Below are 19,950 nucleotides of genomic sequence, written 5' to 3'. Positions count from 1 at the left end.
GATATTGTCATATCTGGCAACACTGATGCATTCTGAATAATCTCTTTTCGATCCGTGTGATTCGTCCGATGCGTGCGATTAGTGAACGCTTCGTGTTAAAGGCCACTTCCCAACGGTTTTATCTATGACACCAACTGAACAACTGTGAGCAGAGATCTAAGCGGAACAGTCAGCAGAGCGCAGCAGCCAGCAGGTTTGAGCTTTATGAACTGAACGGGTCGTGCAGAAAGGAAACCGAATCAAGTCATAAAGTGAACAAGAAAACCTATATTTTTATGTTGTATATTTTTGGGAGTGAAATTATTCAATTAAGGTTTCGAAGGCCAGCGCTGTAATACACTTTTGGATACCACATCAAATCCTAGACAATGGCTGATTGGGAAACAGTTACAATTCTTAGAAAAAAGCCTCCAAAGGCATCTGCAATGAAATCAGAACAGGTATGATTAGTCTCTTAACCTTAATGTTGTTGCACTTACATACATTGAGATAGGATATTCCTTGCCGAGTCAAATTATTCCATATATTAGTGATATGCAATTTGTCAGTCTTGATGCCTCTGGGAAAGTAACGACTTTAACCTTTATTTAAGTGTATTAACGATTGAAATTATTGCACATTATTTCAACAATTTATTTCAGGCCATCAATGCAGCTCGTCGCCAGGGTTTTCAAGTGGATACTCAGCAAAAGTGTAAGCGGACTCGGCCTAAGACTGAAATAATTTGATTATAATCAGTGCATTCAATTTTACCGGATATAAAAATCGTTGTAACATGTTAGCTACTTGCACAATTAAAAAAACACGTGAAAGACACATTATATGTTTTCCGAAGTAATCAAGATGTATAAAAAAATACTTTTCATAGATATTCCGGTGTTTTAATAATTGGAAATAAATCTAACACATCCTGTTGTAATGAACATGTAAAACGCTTCAACAATTAGCAGAGTTTACATGACACTGTTTTTTTCAGGGGGAGCTGCAACAAACAAGCAGCACGTCACCACAAAAAATACAGCCAAGCTGGACAGAGAGACCGAAGAACTGAAACATGATAAAATTCCGCTGGACCTTGGTCGAATGATTCAACAGGGACGTCAGTCGAAAGGATGGAGTCAGAAGGAACTGGCAACTGTAAGATTTGTATATACCGGTCTAGTGGTTGTCTCCATATTAGCTTGTCGATATTATCTAGAAACAGTCTCATTTTAAAACTTTTAACATTTTTTTTGGTTAAACTAGTGCTGAGTTTGTTCCTATGATTTCGGAAACACACCTTCAGCTGTCTCCTCTGTAATACCAACATAACTTGGTGACATTACGAAAGTTTTACGTTATGTACAATCTGCATATATGAATCTGTGACAGGTTAGGTTAGTTTAGGCTTTTATTATGCCTTGCATATACGCTGAACGAAAGCTGATTTTTTTTTTTTTTTTTACTTTTCTTATGTTGTCAGTAGTAAGGTAGTGTAATGGCGAATTTTCCCTTCCGAAATTATCGGAACAAACTCAGCGCTAGTTTCTCCCATTTTTTTTTTATTTATTTATAGAAAGTAAATGAGAAGCCGCAAGTCATCAATGATTATGAAGCTGGACGTGGAATTCCCAACCAGGTTGTTATTGGGAAGATTGAGAGAGCTATTGGTAAGTGTATTTCCCTGTTACAACAGTTGTTAGGTGGAAATATGTCACTTAATTGCAGATGTACTCCTCCTTACCCGATGACAACCTGAAAAAATTAATTTTTTTCATTTAGTCAACGAGATTTACACAGTATACTTCGTTCGTATGATATGAAAGCTAAAAATAGCCTGACAGTAGAGTGCTTTCAGAATAAGGCATATAAGATGGAGCTAGTTCAAGCCGGTCTCTGTCGACTAGCCAATCCTAGTGAGGCAGTCTTGCCTAGTAAAGTCCAAACAAAGTCTCTCTGACACGTCGCTTTTTCCTTTCTTGCGCGCCCCATATTTATACACAGGATTGTATTTTAAGCTGTGTCATTCGATAGAGATACGAAATCTGAATCTGGCAGTACAAGAACTGAATTCGTACGTCGCCTGGTTCGCATGTTATCGCTTCAAGACTAAACAATGATATTTCCAAGCCTTAACACCAAATGCTAGTGTGAAGTCTCTCGCTATAAACAGAGATAGATTTAGATTTTTTTCAAATTCAGAGATGGACTGTTTTCTGTGTGTACTGAAGAGCCTTTATTGAACAATAATAATTACGTACAGTAGCAATGTCTCTTGAAAGGATTCAGGTGGGTCTAGTGTTTCGTCTGTTACACGCAAAAGGAAAATTCTACACTCACAGGCGAAGGTGGGCTATGGTACGATTTTCACTTCTCATCGTAATATTACACACAGTGTAAGAAGAAATATCGCAAAAAGTATGAGGTAATTGGTTGATATTGTAAAGATCAACACCGTCTTCTCTTTTTCAATTATTAATTATAAGAAAGAGTATTAACATGCCTCCTTAAGAACAATGGGATGTTTTAAGATGAAGCAATAATTAATTACATTTCCAGGGGTGAGGGGGTAAGATTTACCCCCAGAAATTTATAGATGTAAATAGTACAGTTTTTACAGTCCTAAAATATTAGAGAGCTTTATAGTATAATTTTACCTTTCTTTGTGACCAAAATTTCAAGTTTATAATTTTTTATTATTTTAATGAGAAATGTTAAATGTTAAGTTTCATTTAATGACACTCGCAACTGCAGAGGTTATATCAGCGTCACCGGATGTGCCGGAATTTTGTCCCGCAGGAGTTCTTTTACATGCCAATAAATCTACTGACATGAGCCTGTCGCATTTAAGCACACTTAAATGCCATCGACCTGGCCCGGGATCGAACCCGCAACCTTTTTAATGAGATAAAAGAACTTCAAAGTCATTTTACTATAGTAACAAAAATAACAAAATTCGAACCACTGAGGCAATGACAGGAAATTAATGTTGTTTTTGTGTGTTCAAAACATCACAACAATGAATTGAACGGAGTTATGCAATAAGAGACCAACCACCAGAAACCTGTTTTCGAGATATTGACCATTGAAGTAAATCTGGTTATTTATTAAACATTTTACGCAAGAAGTATTGTAACACTCGTACTATTGAAAAAATAACACAATAATAAGAAAATGCTGATTTTTAATATAAGACCAGCAATTGATTTTTTATAAGTACTAGCTTTTGGTTTTTTATTTATCGATTGAAGTATCATTAATATTAAGCTGCTGTTATGTAGAGGTCTGTCGCTAAATTATTTCAAGAACACAAATGTGATATGTAATTATTTAAATTGGTAATAGTTGCGTGAAATAGAAGTACTTATAAGTTAGATTTACTTTTGCTTATCGTAGGCGTTATTATAGAATAGTTTTTAATTATAGTCCTAGGTTTATTGCATCTACTATTTATAGATTTACGTTTATTTCATTTACGTTTATTTTATTTTATTTCATGTAATTGTAATTACTGTATATTATATATCACTGCCACCGGGTGTATACCCAATTATAGTGTTAATAAATACATACATACAAGTTTTTTCAAAAGAAAATGACAAATGGAAAAGAACGGTAAGACCATACATTAATATATAGGCTACTCTTCACTTTGTTCTTATCAGAGGTGGGCATTTTGTAATTGATTACACAATTACTAAAGCTGTTATTTATCAGAAGTGCGAAGGAGGTAAAAATATGAGTTTTAACATCATGTTTTAATTTATTTTATTGTTTACTATAAGCTTTATCAAAATTAACATATAACATAATGCTTAATTGAAATAAATTTCATAATATGTAACTTTTTTTTTTCTTCTTCCGTAATTCAAATTTGCTCATTATTCAGCCTCTGTTCAAAGTTTTGATCTAAGGGTCTATTGGCTTTTGGACTGTGTGTCATTGTGGCGAATGAAAACAGTTTTAAGTTAATCTTGGAATGTACGCATCCTAGTTTTAAGTTAGTTGATAATATAGCATTGTTAATCTCCCCCCCCCCCCCATCACAATGATGGTAGGAATTGTCCTGAAAATTGCACAAGACAAAATTCTTACCTCTGCCCTGAAACAAATAAAGAATTCGTTAATTGTAGCAGTGCTGTAATGCCTGTTCACACCCACATCTATTTTAAATATATTCCACGAGTTCATAAGAGGCTAAGCTGCCATAATGTGCATGCACAACAGTACAGTGCTTTTTTTTTTACATCAAATCCTGTGTCTGCGTGTTTCTAAATAATATTATATGAGGTGAGGTATGCATTAATAATATTGGAAGCAGAGTCATTAATACTGATCATTGAAGGTGGCAAAGTGCTCATAATCCAGCAGATATGGGTCCATACTTCAGTGCTCTGAAGTGTAGAATAATTCTTTATTGATAACAGGCACTCGTGTTGTAGTGTAAATTAGTTACATATGTCTAATTATTGTATATATGACAGTGTAAATTAAGATACACATTTTTGCCCAACAGGAATAAAATTGCGTGGAAAGGATCGCGGCAAACCAACCCTGCCCCCTGGGACCAAGAAGTAAGCCCGTCCCTGGGGGCAAGAAACTCCAATGCACTCTGTCCTTCTAAAGATAAACGCTGAAATTGCAGTGCGATCTCCTCAAGATGAAAAGTCCGAATCCATTATCATCTTAACACAATGCTGCAACAGTACATTCTGAATGGTGGGAAAACAACATTTTGTTCGGAATATGTAATTTCAATTGCATGGACTAAGCCAAATTTTTTAATGGTTAGGTAAGAAATACTGTAGGATGTGTGCATTAAAATAAAATTAACAAAGAATGACAAGTTAAGTTTATTTCCAATGGATGTTACACATTGCAAACTAGGGAATTAAACAATAATGAACTGCGCGGGCTTTGAACATGATAGCATAACACTGGGAACAAAGGTGGGCAGTTAGAGTTTTTTTTTATGGGTTGTATTGTTATTTTAAACCTTACGGTTGAACACATTGTTTTTTCTTTATTTGTTCTGTTTTTGGGTAAATTGATTTTTAATGCACTGTTTGTAAAAAAAAAGGAAAAAAATTATTTCATGTAGTTATTAATAATTCATGCCTGTGTGTAAGGATTTCTGTATTATTAATTACATGGATATGGTTTCTTAATCACGAAATGAGTTTAATTTGTCGTATGTACCTTCATCTCTTACCTCTTAAGAATGTAAGTCTGAAAAGAAAAAGTCGGTAAATATGGTCTTGTGCATTTAACTTAGAATTCAGGAGGAAAGACTACAGACTACAGGTGTTAGTAAATGTATAGGTCTAAATTCGTAGTTCTATCAGAAATGTGATACAAGGTGTCTTAATACCACTCAAATTACAACAGCATCTTGTACCTTTACCATTAGGCCATACAGAAGCAGATTCTACGTGGAAAATTGTAGAAAAAATAATAAATACATCACAAAATAACAAAGGTACTAAAGAAATTATGTAAAACATGACAAGAATAAAATGATTAAAATCTTTATAAACTAATTAAATGTCCCATTTAAATGACATTAAACAAATGATATTGACTACCAATCCTGTATCCATTACTGTACTGTTACTGGCAGAACTTAGTCAAAGCATATGTGCAAAGTTGCTATGATATTTCCTTATACAAAATCCTTTCTTTCTTGTCCCATCTGTCAACTGATCAGAGTATCGGTTCAACAAGATGAAGTGAATCTAGTGGACAAAAAATTAAATATATACAGAATATTTTTACTTTTACAATTTTCTAAAAAAATTGGTAATTATCAAGACTGAATATGTATGTAAAAACAAACTTGTTATGAATATGCAATTAAAATTAATACACAATGTCCTGTAAAATGGAATCCACCTTTCAATCCTAATACCACAAATCAGTGCACATTGCTGCTACCCTCCCAACACATTCTGCCTCCTTCACATCATCATCTTCTGCCTCTCTGTTGGCAGCCGCCAGATACTTTCTTCACTGTCCTTTCACCTGCATTCATGTTACATATTCAAGCCACCTCAACCTGTTAGCTTTTATTTCAGATACTATATCTGGTTTTTATACCCTACATCTCTCGAAATTGCTGACATAAAACTCTTACCCTAAGTTTACTTTCACTTAATAAAATCCCAAAGTTATGGATCTATGCTTGGATGCATAACTAGCATTCTATTAATATTTCAACATTAAAATAAATTCCTTTTGTCCCATATTATGTTTTATAACTAATTTTTTGGTGTGTTAAGACTGATCACACACACACTTTCATAAATATAAATTGCAGGAATTTAAATCTGGGGACTTGTACCTTATAATCCTATCACACGGTTATCAAATACCTTTCTACTCTTGTCACTGAAAAATTTGAATTGTGACCGCATTGTTCCCCAAGAAATAGTCTGTAAGTTTTCTTTTCTTTTGCCAGCTTGCTGAAGAAAGAAGTCTATCAACATATCATTGATAATAATTATCTCCTCAGGGAACATCAGTCTGATTATTCTATACACACTGATCACAATTTTCACATACATTACTCATGAATGGCATACAGGACCAATTGAGGCATTCTCTGGAACAATAACTTAACTAGAAAATCTTGAATTTGAAATACAAAGCATCAGACATTCAAATGTTTCTAGAGGGCACTGTGTTTGTTAGAGGGGGAGGAATATTTTGTGAGTTGGGAAATATACAGCATATGCTGGAAACGTAAAAACGACGTAATGTGGGTTAAGTCATTAGTCCAGGAAATGCCTCAATAGTTCTGACTGTTAATGTAACTGCTGAAGTAAAATTATTGGAATTCGTCAGTATGAAATGCTATCTGCACCTAGTATCAGGAGTTGCTGAATCAGGTGCTTAATTTTAACAATTTTATAGTGGATTTTGATGTTCTTCATTGGATACTGACTTTCTCAGACCAGCTTCTTAATCTCGTCCAATGTTTCTGTAATTGTAATAAGCCATTTATTTTGTTGAGCATTCATCATGTTGCATATATTTTGATATTTACTTGCTAATATGCAATTCAGATATTTCCTATTAAATTTCTTTAGTGTCACTACCCACACTTCATGAAGTGCCACTTATACAGAATTCTCTGGCTTGTCCCAATAAGTCTAGGCTGATTCATGTCTACTGTGCAGTTTTTTTCATATCATACTACTCTCCAGTTCACGGGGCATTGTTGTTCAACAAACAGTGACAATATATTTGCTTTTTTTTGCTGCTATTGCAGCACCTAATGAAAGTGGTAAGATTATTTTCTTCAGCGAGACTTCACCTTTCTACTCTATTACATAATGTCCTATATGTTCATATTTACGTGTTCATTCTAGTAGTTAATTTGATCCAGTGGTGCTGAGAAGCCAATTGGCATTGCTATATAAAGAGACAGTTCTAGCAGCCTCCAAAAGAGTAGATAAATTGATGTTCTTTCCGCAGGTTATCTTGGTAGCTGAAAAAAAGATGTGCAGGGAGAGAGATACAATGCAACTTCGAAATACTGATTTTTCTTGGTGTGATATTTCGAATTTTTTAACTGCAATCCTCTCAATGTTTCAATATTTGTATTGCAATTAAAATATCCCCATTAAAGAAGCACATTATGTTGGTACTATGATTTAACTCATCTTGATATTTTCCTTTAATGCGCTGACAATTGCTGGGCAAACTGCTGGGATTATTTCTCCGATAGCCTGTTTTGAAATTCGCAAAAGGTATTGAAGGCTTGTAAACGAATCCCCTGTCACCAAGAATCGTAAAGTCAGTGCGAACCTAGAATATTTACATATACAATCAACAAAGAATAGTGTTTTACATGCTTTGTTAATTACACAATAACATTCTTCAAAGAATGAATTAATTTTAGTACAATAAATACTGTCCTATCTTGACTTGAGATTGGTTCTCGCATGTTGGTGGGTGATTTTTTTAAACCTTGGTCCAATTTTCATGAATAATTCTCCAGAATTGGTGGATATCATCCGAGTAGTCCTAAGGTTTTTATACTGGCCGCTTATTTCTTGAAAGTTTACAGCACTTAACAAATTACTCCTTAGCCGCTTCTTGTACAATTCCGTAGGTCTACGCTTCTTTCTGTTGAGAATGTATCCTATTACTACCAAAGCGCAAATAGCAGTTAGCAAAGCTTCCTCGTTTTCCATGGCCGTGCATCGTGCGAGATAGAATGAAGCTAGAAAGGTGTTCGAGGTTGCGCGCTGCTCAGATGGTTCGTATCGTGCGCACCGCTTGTTCAGAGTGCACAGTTTACTCCGTGCATTACATGTAATGCCGCGTTACTGCCGCAGGGCATCCTTGTATTCCGGGCCTTAGGTATTCACAGTTAGAAGAGGGAAATTTACAAGATCTGTGGTTGCCTATTAATATTAATAAGAAGATTGATTTGGTTTAAAATTTCTCATCCATGAAGATGGTGAGAGTTTTGTTTAGTTTAATTTCTATATAGAACACGGTTGAATGCTGAATTGAGTAATCCTAAGCAGGTATTGTCACTATTGTATGTTTGATGACAATGTCTTAAAATTTCTTAATTTTGTTTTATTTATTGTATTTCATTAATTATACTGTATTGTACATTTAAAATAATGAATTTATTTTCCATTTATTTGTTTTCTTGAGAAAATATAAAGATACATCTCCCATATCCTTTCCCACCACTACACACCAACATATATTTATATATTGTTATACTATACACACAAAACACGCTGTGTAGTAAAGTTGCATGATGGAGCTCCTGATGAAAGCTGCTCAATCAACCAGTCTTTGAAAGACGAAGAACAGATCTTCGTTAATGGACAATTTCGAACTGATGGAATTGCAAACATACCTAAAATAGTACCTGATGATATTTTTGTAACAGTACAACTGCTAAAGAAACTCCAGGTTCAAAAGAGAGGCAGCTACCAAGAAATTTGCATGGACAGTAATATATATTATCCTGATTATGAATGCTGTAAGCAGTTCTAAAACGTTGGAGATATTCAAATCCAAATACCCAGTGTTCATCTCAGAACTTAATCTGTCGCTGAAAAGTGATTTATACGAGAGTGACAATGTATTACTGGTACATATAACTAAAATTATTTTTTATTGGGTTATTTTACGACGCTGTATCAACATCTAGGTTATTTAGCGTCTGAATGATATGAAGGTGATAATGCCGGTGAAATGAGTCCAGGGTCCAGCACCGAAAGTTACCCAGCATTTCCTCGTATTGGATTGAGGGAAAACCCCGGAAAAAACCTCAACCGGGTAACTTGCCCCGACCGGGATTCAAACCCGGGCCACCTAGTTTCGCGGCCAGACGCGCTGACCGTTACTCCACAGGTGTGGACACTAAAATTATTACGACTTTACTGCGTACAAATAGTCGTTGCTTTAACCAATTATATTTTCTAAATAAACATTGTTTAGTCAACTGTCCGAAGACAGGTCTGAACCTCACAAGGCACCACTTATGAGGCAACTAGGCTAGGAGATAATGGGGTAGGGTGGTCAGTTCCTTTCCCCTCCATTGCATACATCAGGCTCGGTTCAAAATAGGGTGCGTCGAGTGAATAAACGGGTCTTAACTGAGGAAACATTAAATGAAATAGGTTTTCGATTAGAACGAAGCCCTCAGAAATCTTTGCGCAGATTAGCGTAGGAAGCAGAGGTGTCAAAAACCTCAGTTCAACCACACCACTAAATTGTTGAAGTTAAAATCGTACAAAATCCGTGTAGTGCATCACATAAGTGAAAGTGAACTACAGAAAGTGTCCGGGAATGTGCTGAAGCGATGTCGAGCAGCTTGAATGCCGAAGATCACCATTTCCAGCAATTACTACAATAAGGTAAGCCTTTTATTTCAGTATTATGAGTTTTTTGTCGCAATTTACGGTCACCGTTTGGCGGGAGACGGACGACCCGTATAGCATGTGGAGAGCGGACGTGTTGGCTCGAACGCGCTGTATTTACGCATAAAACTTGTGGCCAGACAGACTACAGCCTAATACAGATTTTTTTATTAAAGATATTACCAAGTTTAGCAAATTACTTATAGATAACTACGTCTTTGAGAGATATAGACCTATAGCCCTTCGTGCATTCTCAAGTACTTTCTCCGTTCATCAGGTTTACATCTGAGCTCTTGCAACAAATTAAGCCCGGTTCAGACGGTGCGTGTTTTTTTGCGCTGATGGGTAGCCTACTTGCTCATTTGGCGGAAGTAATGCGCTCTGGTGGCTCCTTGGATGGCTAGCTTGCTGGATTTCGAGGGTAGGTTCCTTGCTACTTTTCGTGATGGTTTGCACAGCGAATAGGGATTATAAAGAATGGACACTTCGCGTCGGTACCTTTGATGTAGCCGGACCGATTTCAATGGCCTTCAAGCCAGCTAGAGCGTCAGATTCTGCTTTCTTCCTAGAGTTGGCGCTGACATCACACCAGCTAGCAGTCGACACAGCGGAAATATAACACATATAATTAATACATCTAGGTACATTATGTACTCAAATAAAATAAATTGGATCCATAAAATAATAAATCCGTCATTAACTGTAATGTCTAGACTCTAGAGTTCCTTTATAATGAGAGTTCAGACGTTGACCCCAACAACAATTAAAATATGTAATGATTTGATAGCGCTGAAAATGGAAAAACAAAACTCTCACGAGAAGTAAAACCATATACCTATATTATATTATATTATAAAAATATTAAACGAATTTGATGCTTAATTTTATAATGTATTATACTATTTTATAATATAATTTATGATATCTGAAATATAAAATATTATTATTACAACTAGTTTGTCACTGAGAAATAAGGAAAAGCTGTTAACTTGAATTTATTTGAAGCAAAGCGTTACTGGATTATGCAATGAGGTAGGCGATGTTTGGATCCTGTGTCTCAACTCTATTCTCAATTATTATGTTAGCGTATGCTCGATTACACTACCTCTAGCGCTTGAAAGTGGAACTATCCGCTGGCGCACAGAAAAACAAAACAGGAAAATTCGCTCAGTGTCCATTCTTTATAATCCCTATTCGCTGGTTTGCAGGCTGGAACCAAAGATGATCATATAATATCACCACTGAAACCATGTCGCCATGTTCGTTGTTTTCCAACTAAACCTGTTTTTTTCTATATTCTTTGGTTTCTAAGAAACAACGATTAAATATCGGACTTTAGCTCTTTTGCACTTATGGCTTAATTACCTTATTACGACATTTACTACTGTTAATGTAGGACTTTAGTCGTTTTCCACTCACGGTTTAGTTTCTTTTTGACCATGAGTGTTGGCAACAAATGAAACAGCAGATTATTTTCCAATTTGAACTGTGAAAAGAGCCAGCTCCGTGTGAACTACCACCATCATCGTAGACAACACGGGAGCCAGCAAGTGAACACGCAGGGCAGTCATCAGCCCAGCCACCTCGGAATCCATCACAGAAACACGCACCGGCTGAACCGTTTATAATCCCTATTCGCTGGTCACATCTTGTGTATCTTAGTGGCAATGCTTAATGACGTCATACATCGTGACTGATGAAAGTTCATACGTGACATCAGCTGATTCAAAGATTACGTAGTAAATAATCACATGTAGTGAGAAGTAAACAAACATGAAGAGATGATGTTTATATTAAATTATTGTAGTTAACAATGTACTCATCATGGTTTAGTAATTTTACTATTTATTGTGATAATTTGTCGCTGTATTATGTTTGTACAATTTTGTTGTCATTCGTGGCAGTTTTTTTGACATGGTGGCTCCGCGATGTAGAACCAAAACACACTCAGGATGATGCTAAAGATGTATGTCGAGCATAAACTTACGCTATATTAATAATATTTAATATATATGTTGCATGTTTGAATTATACATCTGTGAAGTAGCTTGCAACAGATACAGATATTTATACTATTTACAATATCCCATAGGTCTATTTGATATTAGTAGACTGGACTGATTTGAAATTAATTTGTTACTTGATTCGTGATCAGTGTTTGCATTCTTAACTTTGATAGTAGTATTTAGTACATAATTTTGTATATTGCATGGTGGCTTGAGAATGGAGAACCTAAGACGCTGACATTGTAAGGAATGTAGGTCATATGAGGAGCAAATATCCAAAAGAGGCTTTGTCCTTCAAATAGAATTTGATGGTATGAACAAAAAATGTATTTTATTACCTTTCTAATTTCGGAATATGTATGAGGCCTATGTGTCTTTCTCATGTTAAATTTTAAATATTGCGGATAGAGCTTAGTGTTTTTTGGGAGTCCAGCTTGCTACTAAACGTGGCCCTACAATACAAGTTAAATACATCAGTGCGACACATTGACAGTAGACCTAACAAGTGACGAGGCCATGTGGAAAATTCAAAAGACAGAGGGAATAATAATTTGCATTTTATGAGAAAGAATGAACTATAGACCTACAACTGGCAAAACTCCGTTGTAGGAGGTTACTAAACCTTACCACTGCGCTGGAGGTGGAGTCTGGAGTTTCCCTCCATTAATCTGAACCATTGTCGCTACTGATTGACAAGTCATCTGATGCATCACTGCTATCAGTACGCGCTACTATTGGCTGACAATTAGGAAGTAGGAGGCGAATAGTATAGTGTGTCACTCTGTAAGATTGACGCATGAGCAGACCAATGGAGTTTTGTAAGTCATTGCTCTATAGTAAATTCTGTTCTATTAATGATGATAGCTATTATTATTCAATACAGTGTTTTTCAACAATTCTGATTTCTCTTTTAAACACATGTATACAGACGTTTTTATAGAAAAATCTTGGATTTCCTCAAAACATATTTCAAAAACACTTGTACTGGACAAAATCACCTGTAATGTAAACACTTGTTAGAGAATTTACATGGAAAGAGTTTTTTCATTACAGATTGACTACTTGACGAATTCGAAAATAGTAAAAAAAAAAAAAAAAATTACTAGTTTAGCTTATTGTAATTTCTTATAGTTTTATTAGGAATATATGTATATTCTGAGTGTTGCAAGTGTAAGTTATGTAAAAATCATTAATGGAAACATAGGCCTATATCCCAGTAATGCTTTACAACTCCTCTCTACACGTCATTTATTCCATTAATCTCCAACATATCCATGTAAATGTGCATTTCAGTTAAGTACGATATTGCAATCGGTTACAGAGCACGCAATGGAACGATTCTGAAAAAGAGAATGAAAATGAAAGCATCCTATTGAAAATCAAGATGTCCAGACAAAAAGCTATTGTAGATGAACTCTCAGCTGGACTGACAGAGGAGCAACTACAGCAAGAGAAAGAGTAATGTTTGCTTTATGTATCAAAGTACAAACTTAATTACATGAATGTTGCAACTGTCGAATTATATTTAATCAGTTAAATTTTCATCACTTCAGATATTTTGCTGAAAAAAAAATTATTTAGTAGCTTTGAAAACAAGCATAAAGTAAAATCTAATTTAGGGTTAAGTAATCAAGTATTAAGTTTAAAAAAGCACTGTCCTATACAAGATGGAAATTAAGTGCCACAAGGGAAGACCAGGGCGTATTGAAGGTGACAGAAATACCACACTAACACAACAGTTACAGAGATACTCCGTGAAGATCCTGCGGTCAGGGATATATCGATGAAATTAGAGTTCAGTGCAAGAAACGAATCATCAAAAGTGATTACAATAATCTGATGTACTGACAGGTAAGAAGGTTGGTCTTCAGCAGAATGCGTGACAAGTTCCCTGCATCCAAGAGAATGACTTTTATCAACTCTTAACTGCAAGACTTTTAGCAACTAATTACAAGTACGTAACCCTGGGACAAGTAAGAATCTTCTCAGTAGAATGCATAGCAAGCTCACTGGAAAAAACTAGCAGAAAAAGAACCAATTCTGTATCCAAAAGAATTACTTATAGGAATTGTAATTACCCTCAAATCAACGAATTACCTACAATTCTGCATCCTTAACGTACTGCATAGTAGCAGTAGTAGTAGTGGCTGTTGTAATGTGTAGTAGTAGTAGTAGTAGTAGTAGTAGTCAGTGGCGTAGCATGAAATTTTGAGCAGGGCTAACTCAAGTTGTCTTTCATGCAATATGAGAAAACGTATTACAAAAATACAGCCTTAAAATAAATAGTAGTCAATGTCAAGTCAGCAGTCGAAGATTGGTTGGAACCTCGTAAGTAACACCAATAAGGCATGGCCTCAAATGATACGTAGTAAAATATGATTTCACGGTTTACACATATCTCTTAACAAATAGACACGTATACGTATAACATTAGCTCACTCCCTGTCATACTTAGAGAAATCACAATATTAGTATCATTACGTAAGTATGCGTCTGTCTTTTGGTTGTGTCCTTCATTGACAGCAAGGGAGTCGGTCATTTGTTTTTTAAATCACACTTTTGTTCGTAAGTCGGTCTTGATAATACAATTGTCCTAAAAAATTCAAGTAAATTGGTGTCAGGAACTGTTATTTCGCTCATTATTTATTATATCAGCCACAATGCACACTAACACTTCAACTGAACACAACTGACGAAAAGGGATAACTCGGAAACTACTTATTTTCAATGTCAAAGCTAGCTTCTTGGCTTCTTGCGAGCCTTGAGAGCTTTAGGGTAGTTAGTTACAAAGGGATGGAAAATCTGCGGGGTGGATTACACAGAAGAAACCAGTCTGCTTGGAAGCTGGTGTGTGCAGACTTCTTGTTTACTGCTGCATCACAAATCATCCTGAGCTGCCGCATCACTATATTTAACGCGTAAATATAAACTCTATTAAAATTAATAAATAATTTTCTCCATAAACTGCAGGTTTATTATGAAATTATTATTAACTGGGGAAGCTAAGCTTTTTAGCTTACATTGACGCTACGCCACTGGTAGTAGTAGTAGTAGCAGAAGAAGAAACTAATATTAGTATATCTTTGTGAGTTCCTTTTTACACTTGAAATTCGCCATGGATTTTTACATTATAAATGTATTGGGGAGCTGATTTTCAAGAAATGTTTTGTAGCCCATCTGTGCTGCATCAAACCGTTATTCCTAGCAAACTGACACTTAAACAAACGAAAGAGAAATTTGGGAGGAAGAAATGATCGACAAGAATATGTTAATTTGAGCTTAAAATAGGACAGCATGATTCACAAAAATAGAATTGCAGTAGAGATAGATTCCTACCTTGTTTACGTTTTTTTTTTCTGATGTGATACATCTACAACGCCCTTGCCTTTACTTGCGGTATTCAGTATCCATCCTTTTTGAATGATTATTTTCATAATTACGAGAGCAAACATAAAAAACAATTTGCGAGTATACTAGTTGCAGCTCTTCAGTGTAATTATACCGATATTCGATTGTTGCAGGATGGAAAGGAAACAACTGGAAGCCATTTTTCAGTTGTTGAAGGAACAACAGGATAAGTTTCACGTGAGCTCCATGGAAGAAGTAGAGGACCAACTTCGATTGTATCGCTGATAATTGTATCACACATCTCTCCAGACAGAGTTTTAAACACTTTAAATACATGTCATAAAAAGGTTTTAATACATAATCAGTGTCTCCACAATTTGTATAAATGAATTTAATGTAAACATACGATTGCTAGTGATCTCAAGAATTACTTTGTTCTCTTGCAATGGTGTTGTTTTCAAAATTTCAACAAATGCATTAATCTTAAACACATCGTCATTTCTCGTAATATATTGTGCTCATAAAAACAAAGAAAACTGAAACTTTAACATTTAGGTTCGTTTACATTACAAAAGTACTCATTTAAATTCATGCAAGCTGGAAGGAAGAAGCAAGACTACTGCTGACTGACCAGCATATTTTTGCTACCATATAAAAGCCATAAAATATTACTGTAATACTATGACTATTTTTTAAAGAAACTAGTTTTATAAATCCTTTTGTAGTCTCTTTTGAACAAGACAATTTGGATGTTTCTCTATTAGCGAAATTTAGTTTGAAAATTAACAAAGAATTCAGATAACATATTCTTAAAATAAACTAAAAAAATCTGTGTACATAAGTATCAGTGTGTCTTCTATAGCACAATGTAAGTCTGACTTGATGCTGCATTATAACGTATTTGTATTGTCAGATAGTTCAACTCATGCTGTAGTGTCGTGGCCTAGGACTAGTGTTATGGAATGCGCGCTGGTTCGATCCACATGGGGAAGGAATTTTTTCATGAAATTCGGTCAGTGTATGGGACCAGTACCCACCCAGCATCATGATGAATTTGGGAAGCTACGATAGGTAGCGAAATTCGGTTCTGAAAGCCATCTGTAATGGCTGGTGGGATCAGCATGCTAACCACACGATACCTCCATTTTGGTTGAATGATCGTTCACCTCTGCTGAGGCATGTGGACGTGAGGCTGGTCGGCCATGGTCCCTTAATGGGATGTCGTGCCTCGGATTTATTTATTGCCAACACAATAGAGTTGCTGCAGTTACTCTTTTACTATCCAAAGAATAATTTAGATTTTGATTCTCTGCCAGAGCAAAAGAAGCAATTCTGTTGTTTTTGTATGTTTCACGTTGTATTAACATCACTGGCAATTTTAGTGTTGGTATGTTAGAAATGTAGTTAATTTCTTTACTTAAAATGAGATGACACTTAAGTAATTATAAATTAATTTGAATTTGGTCAAATATGTATTTGAAAAATTTGTGAATATGAAATTTCATTAAAGTATTAAAAAAATATAATCGTAAAAAGTGAAAAAAGAAATGAAGAAACAATAAAATCTATTTCAGTATCATTGATATTGAAAAAGTGGTTTTTGGCATTCTGTGTATTGCTGGAGTTTCTTCTAAGTGATGGACAGATTTCGCTCTTATTCGGAATTAAGTCAATTCAGTTAGGAATGATCTACATGTGATATAATCATTTTTACTAAAAACCTAAGTGATCTTTAAATAAAAATTAACATAAAATGGACTTATTTGAAATCGGCTTTTAACAATAATATGTTTGAAAATTTTGTTCCTCATATATAATCATATATGAAATGCTGTAGACATTATGTCCCCAAACCCCCTTTTTTGGAGAAATTAATTACTATTTACATAATTATAAACTTCAGACAACAAAAATCACAACAATGATTTCTGTACGAAATGCTTTCAAAATTAACATTAATTAGCAGTTGCAAAAGGAGTGCATTGTATTATATACTGGACTTTAAGATGTAAGAATACAAAGTCACATTGCTGTTCATAAAGTAATGAATTTAATTTATTCTTCGTCTTTTGCGACTAGTAATTAAGAAGAGACCGATAAGTTTTAATGTCAGTGTCATACCTGAATAAATACGTAGGTACTAATTTTCCTGGTTGCTGGCACCATAATTCCTCATTTATCAAACTTGGAGCACTAGAGAAGCAACTATATTTCCAGATTTTGTGTTGAAACTGTTTATCATTATTAAATGCAACGAATTCTCGTGACTGAACATCGTCTTTCATCTGGAAATCTAAGGGAAGTGATCACGTAACCTCTCAGATCTGAATGGATAATGAATGAGACAATAGTTCTGAAAAGTTATATCGTATTATAAAAAGGAAATGCACTGAGTGGCACAGATAAAAGTAGCCCGCCTCCTGTTTGAATGCAATATTGTGACTGCTTGAAATTCCATTATTGTATTCTATCATACCGTATCATAACGAAATGAGTAAACAACTATAATGGACAATTTTATACAATAAATTAGTTTTGACATTCATCCTGTCAGTATTTCATCAGTCGAATTACATGGTCTGTTCGCATTCTGCAAAATGACTTACTGGATACAAGAAAGAGTGGAAATTGTGGAAGCATATGTGAGAACAGGTTCGATTAAGAAAACTCGCGAAATTTTCAGGGACAAGTTTCTGGATAGAGGATAACTGGCAACGAGAGCAATTCAGAGTTTGGTTAGAAAGTAGCGCGCTACAGGATCTGTGCAAAATGCAAAAAGAGAAAGAGTTCCTTCAGTTCCCAAAGTTATTGAGGCTGGGTGTATCTGAACATGACTAGAGTGCACAGCTTGTATTGATGCTGCAGGGAGTCACTTTCAAATCATCTATAAAAAGTGAGTGCTTTTTAGCACTTTGCTTCTGTATTTACTCTATACTTACACGGGCTACTTTTATCTGCACCACCCTGTATAGAGCTCTTAGAGGATTTAAAATGAATTCTGTGGCATTTCCTCCAATTCTGAAAAACTATTTCTATTCTTGGTTGCTTCTCACCTGTATTTTTAATTCCAGTCATATTTGAAATATGCAACTTTATAACAAATAACATTTAATAAAATCATTATTTTATGAACTGGCTACCATATCTCCTGGCTTAGTTGCCTCATGAGTGTCACTTATGAATTTCCGAGTCTTCGAACTGCTGACTAAACATACATTCATTCAAACAGCGATCTGCAGTATAGAATTTACTGCTTATGTAAGAGGAATATAAATATTTCACTCCAAAAATATTTGAAATTCTGAAATAGTCACTTCTATAACATGCCTAACACTGTCAAGGTTGCAAAGTAACTTTAAATCTATGAACAGTATTATCATATTATGTAGAACGTTTATGTACACAACTAAAGCATGACTTGAACTGGACTAAGTGTAAACTCGTATGTGCATTGTATGGATTGAGAAGTGGTAAAAGTAACCCATGCCATCCTTTCTGCCTTAATATTACACTTTTACTAGTCCTTAATGTACAATAAGTATGTAATATTTGTGGGAAGAATATATATAAATATATATTTTATGTCTGTTTACTGCATTTTAAAAAAACATATATATACTGTAAATACAATAATAAGGAAATAAATTCATGTTACCATATCTCACTGGAATTGTTTCTCAGTCATATGCTTAGTGTTCACTTACTTACTTACTGGCTTTTAAGGAACCTGGAGGTTCATTGCCACCCTCACATAAGCCCACCATTGGTCCCTATCCTGAGCAAGATTAATCCAGTCTCTACCATCATATCCCACCTCCCTCAAATCCATTTGAATATTATCCTCCCATCTACGTCTCGGCCTCCCCAAAGGTCTTTTTCCCTCCGGCCTCCCAACTAACACTATATGCATTCCTGGATTCGCCCATACGTGCTACATGCCCTTCCCATCTCAAACGTCTGGATTTAATGTTCCTAATTATGTCAGGTGAAGAATACAATGCGTGCAGCTCTGCATTGTGTAACTTTCTCCATTCTCCTGTAACTTCATCCCGCTTAGCCCCAAATATTTTCCTAAGAATCTTATTCTCAAACACCCTTAATCTCTGTTCCTCTCTCAAAGTGAGAGTCCAAGTTTCACAACCATACAGAACAGCCAGTAATATAACTGTTTTATAAATTCTAACTTTCAGATTTTTTGACAGAAGACTGGATGATAAAAGCTTCTCAACCGAATAATAACACGCATTTCCCATATTTATTCTGCGTTTAATTTCCTCCCGAGTGTCATTTATATTTGTTACTGTTGCTCCAAGATATCTGAATTTTTCCACCTTTTCGAAGGATAAATTTCCAATTTTTATAGTTCCATTTCGTACAATATTCTGGTCACGAGACATAATCATATACTTAGTCTTTTCGGGATTTACTTTCAACCCTATCGCTTTATTTGCTTCAACTAGAATTCCCGCGTTTTCCCTAATCATTTGTGGATTTTCTCCTAGCATATTCACGTCATCCGCATGGACAAGCAGCTGATGTAACCCGTTCAATTCCAAACCCTCTCTGTTATCCTGGACTTTCCTAATGGCATACTCTAGAGCAAAGTTAATAAGTAAAGGCGATAGTGCATCTCCCTGCTTTAGCCCGCAGTGAATTGGAAAAGCATCAGATAGAAACTGGCCTATACGGACTCTGCTGTAGTGTTCACTAGTCTCATTATTTTA

General features: G+C 35.2%; 1 protein-coding gene and 1 long non-coding RNA gene across 3 annotated transcripts; both read left to right on the top strand.

The window, feature by feature from the left end:
* The first annotated feature begins 141 nt into the window (after positions 1-141).
* LOC138703698 (endothelial differentiation-related factor 1 homolog) lies at positions 142-8,634 on the top strand. The gene is made up of 5 exons (XM_069831800.1): positions 142-440; positions 642-693; positions 977-1,137; positions 1,556-1,649; positions 4,496-8,634. Exons 1-5 carry the CDS (start codon positions 369-371, stop codon positions 4,555-4,557), a joined length of 441 nt encoding a protein of 146 aa, XP_069687901.1. The 5' UTR covers positions 142-368; the 3' UTR covers positions 4,558-8,634.
* Positions 8,635-11,541: 2,907 nt separating this feature from the next.
* Positions 11,542-18,885, top strand: LOC138703696 (uncharacterized). 2 transcript variants are annotated; one of them, XR_011333230.1, is made up of 3 exons: positions 11,542-11,838; positions 13,200-13,336; positions 15,400-18,885. It is a non-coding gene; the product is annotated as an uncharacterized lncRNA (long non-coding RNA). The 2 variants fall into 2 exon arrangements; XR_011333231.1 differs by lacking the exon at positions 11,542-11,838 and adding an exon at positions 11,886-12,189.
* The last annotated feature ends 1,065 nt before the right edge of the window (positions 18,886-19,950 follow it).

Source organism: Periplaneta americana, chromosome 7 (assembly GCF_040183065.1).
Source record: "Periplaneta americana isolate PAMFEO1 chromosome 7, P.americana_PAMFEO1_priV1, whole genome shotgun sequence".
Taxonomy (NCBI): domain Eukaryota; kingdom Metazoa; phylum Arthropoda; class Insecta; order Blattodea; family Blattidae; genus Periplaneta; species Periplaneta americana.
The sequence above is the reverse complement of the archived record's forward strand: the minus strand, read 5'-3'. Positions and strand labels throughout refer to the sequence as shown.

Coding starts and splice junctions, on each gene's coding strand:
- LOC138703698 (XM_069831800.1), top strand. CDS start 369: ATGGCTGATTGGGAAACAGTTACAATTCTTAGAAAAAAGCCTCCAAAG. Junction 441..641: donor CTGCAATGAAATCAGAACAG/GTATGATTAGTC, acceptor AATTTATTTCAG/GCCATCAATGCAGCTCGTCG. Junction 1,138..1,555: donor GTCAGAAGGAACTGGCAACT/GTAAGATTTGTA, acceptor ATTTATTTATAG/AAAGTAAATGAGAAGCCGCA.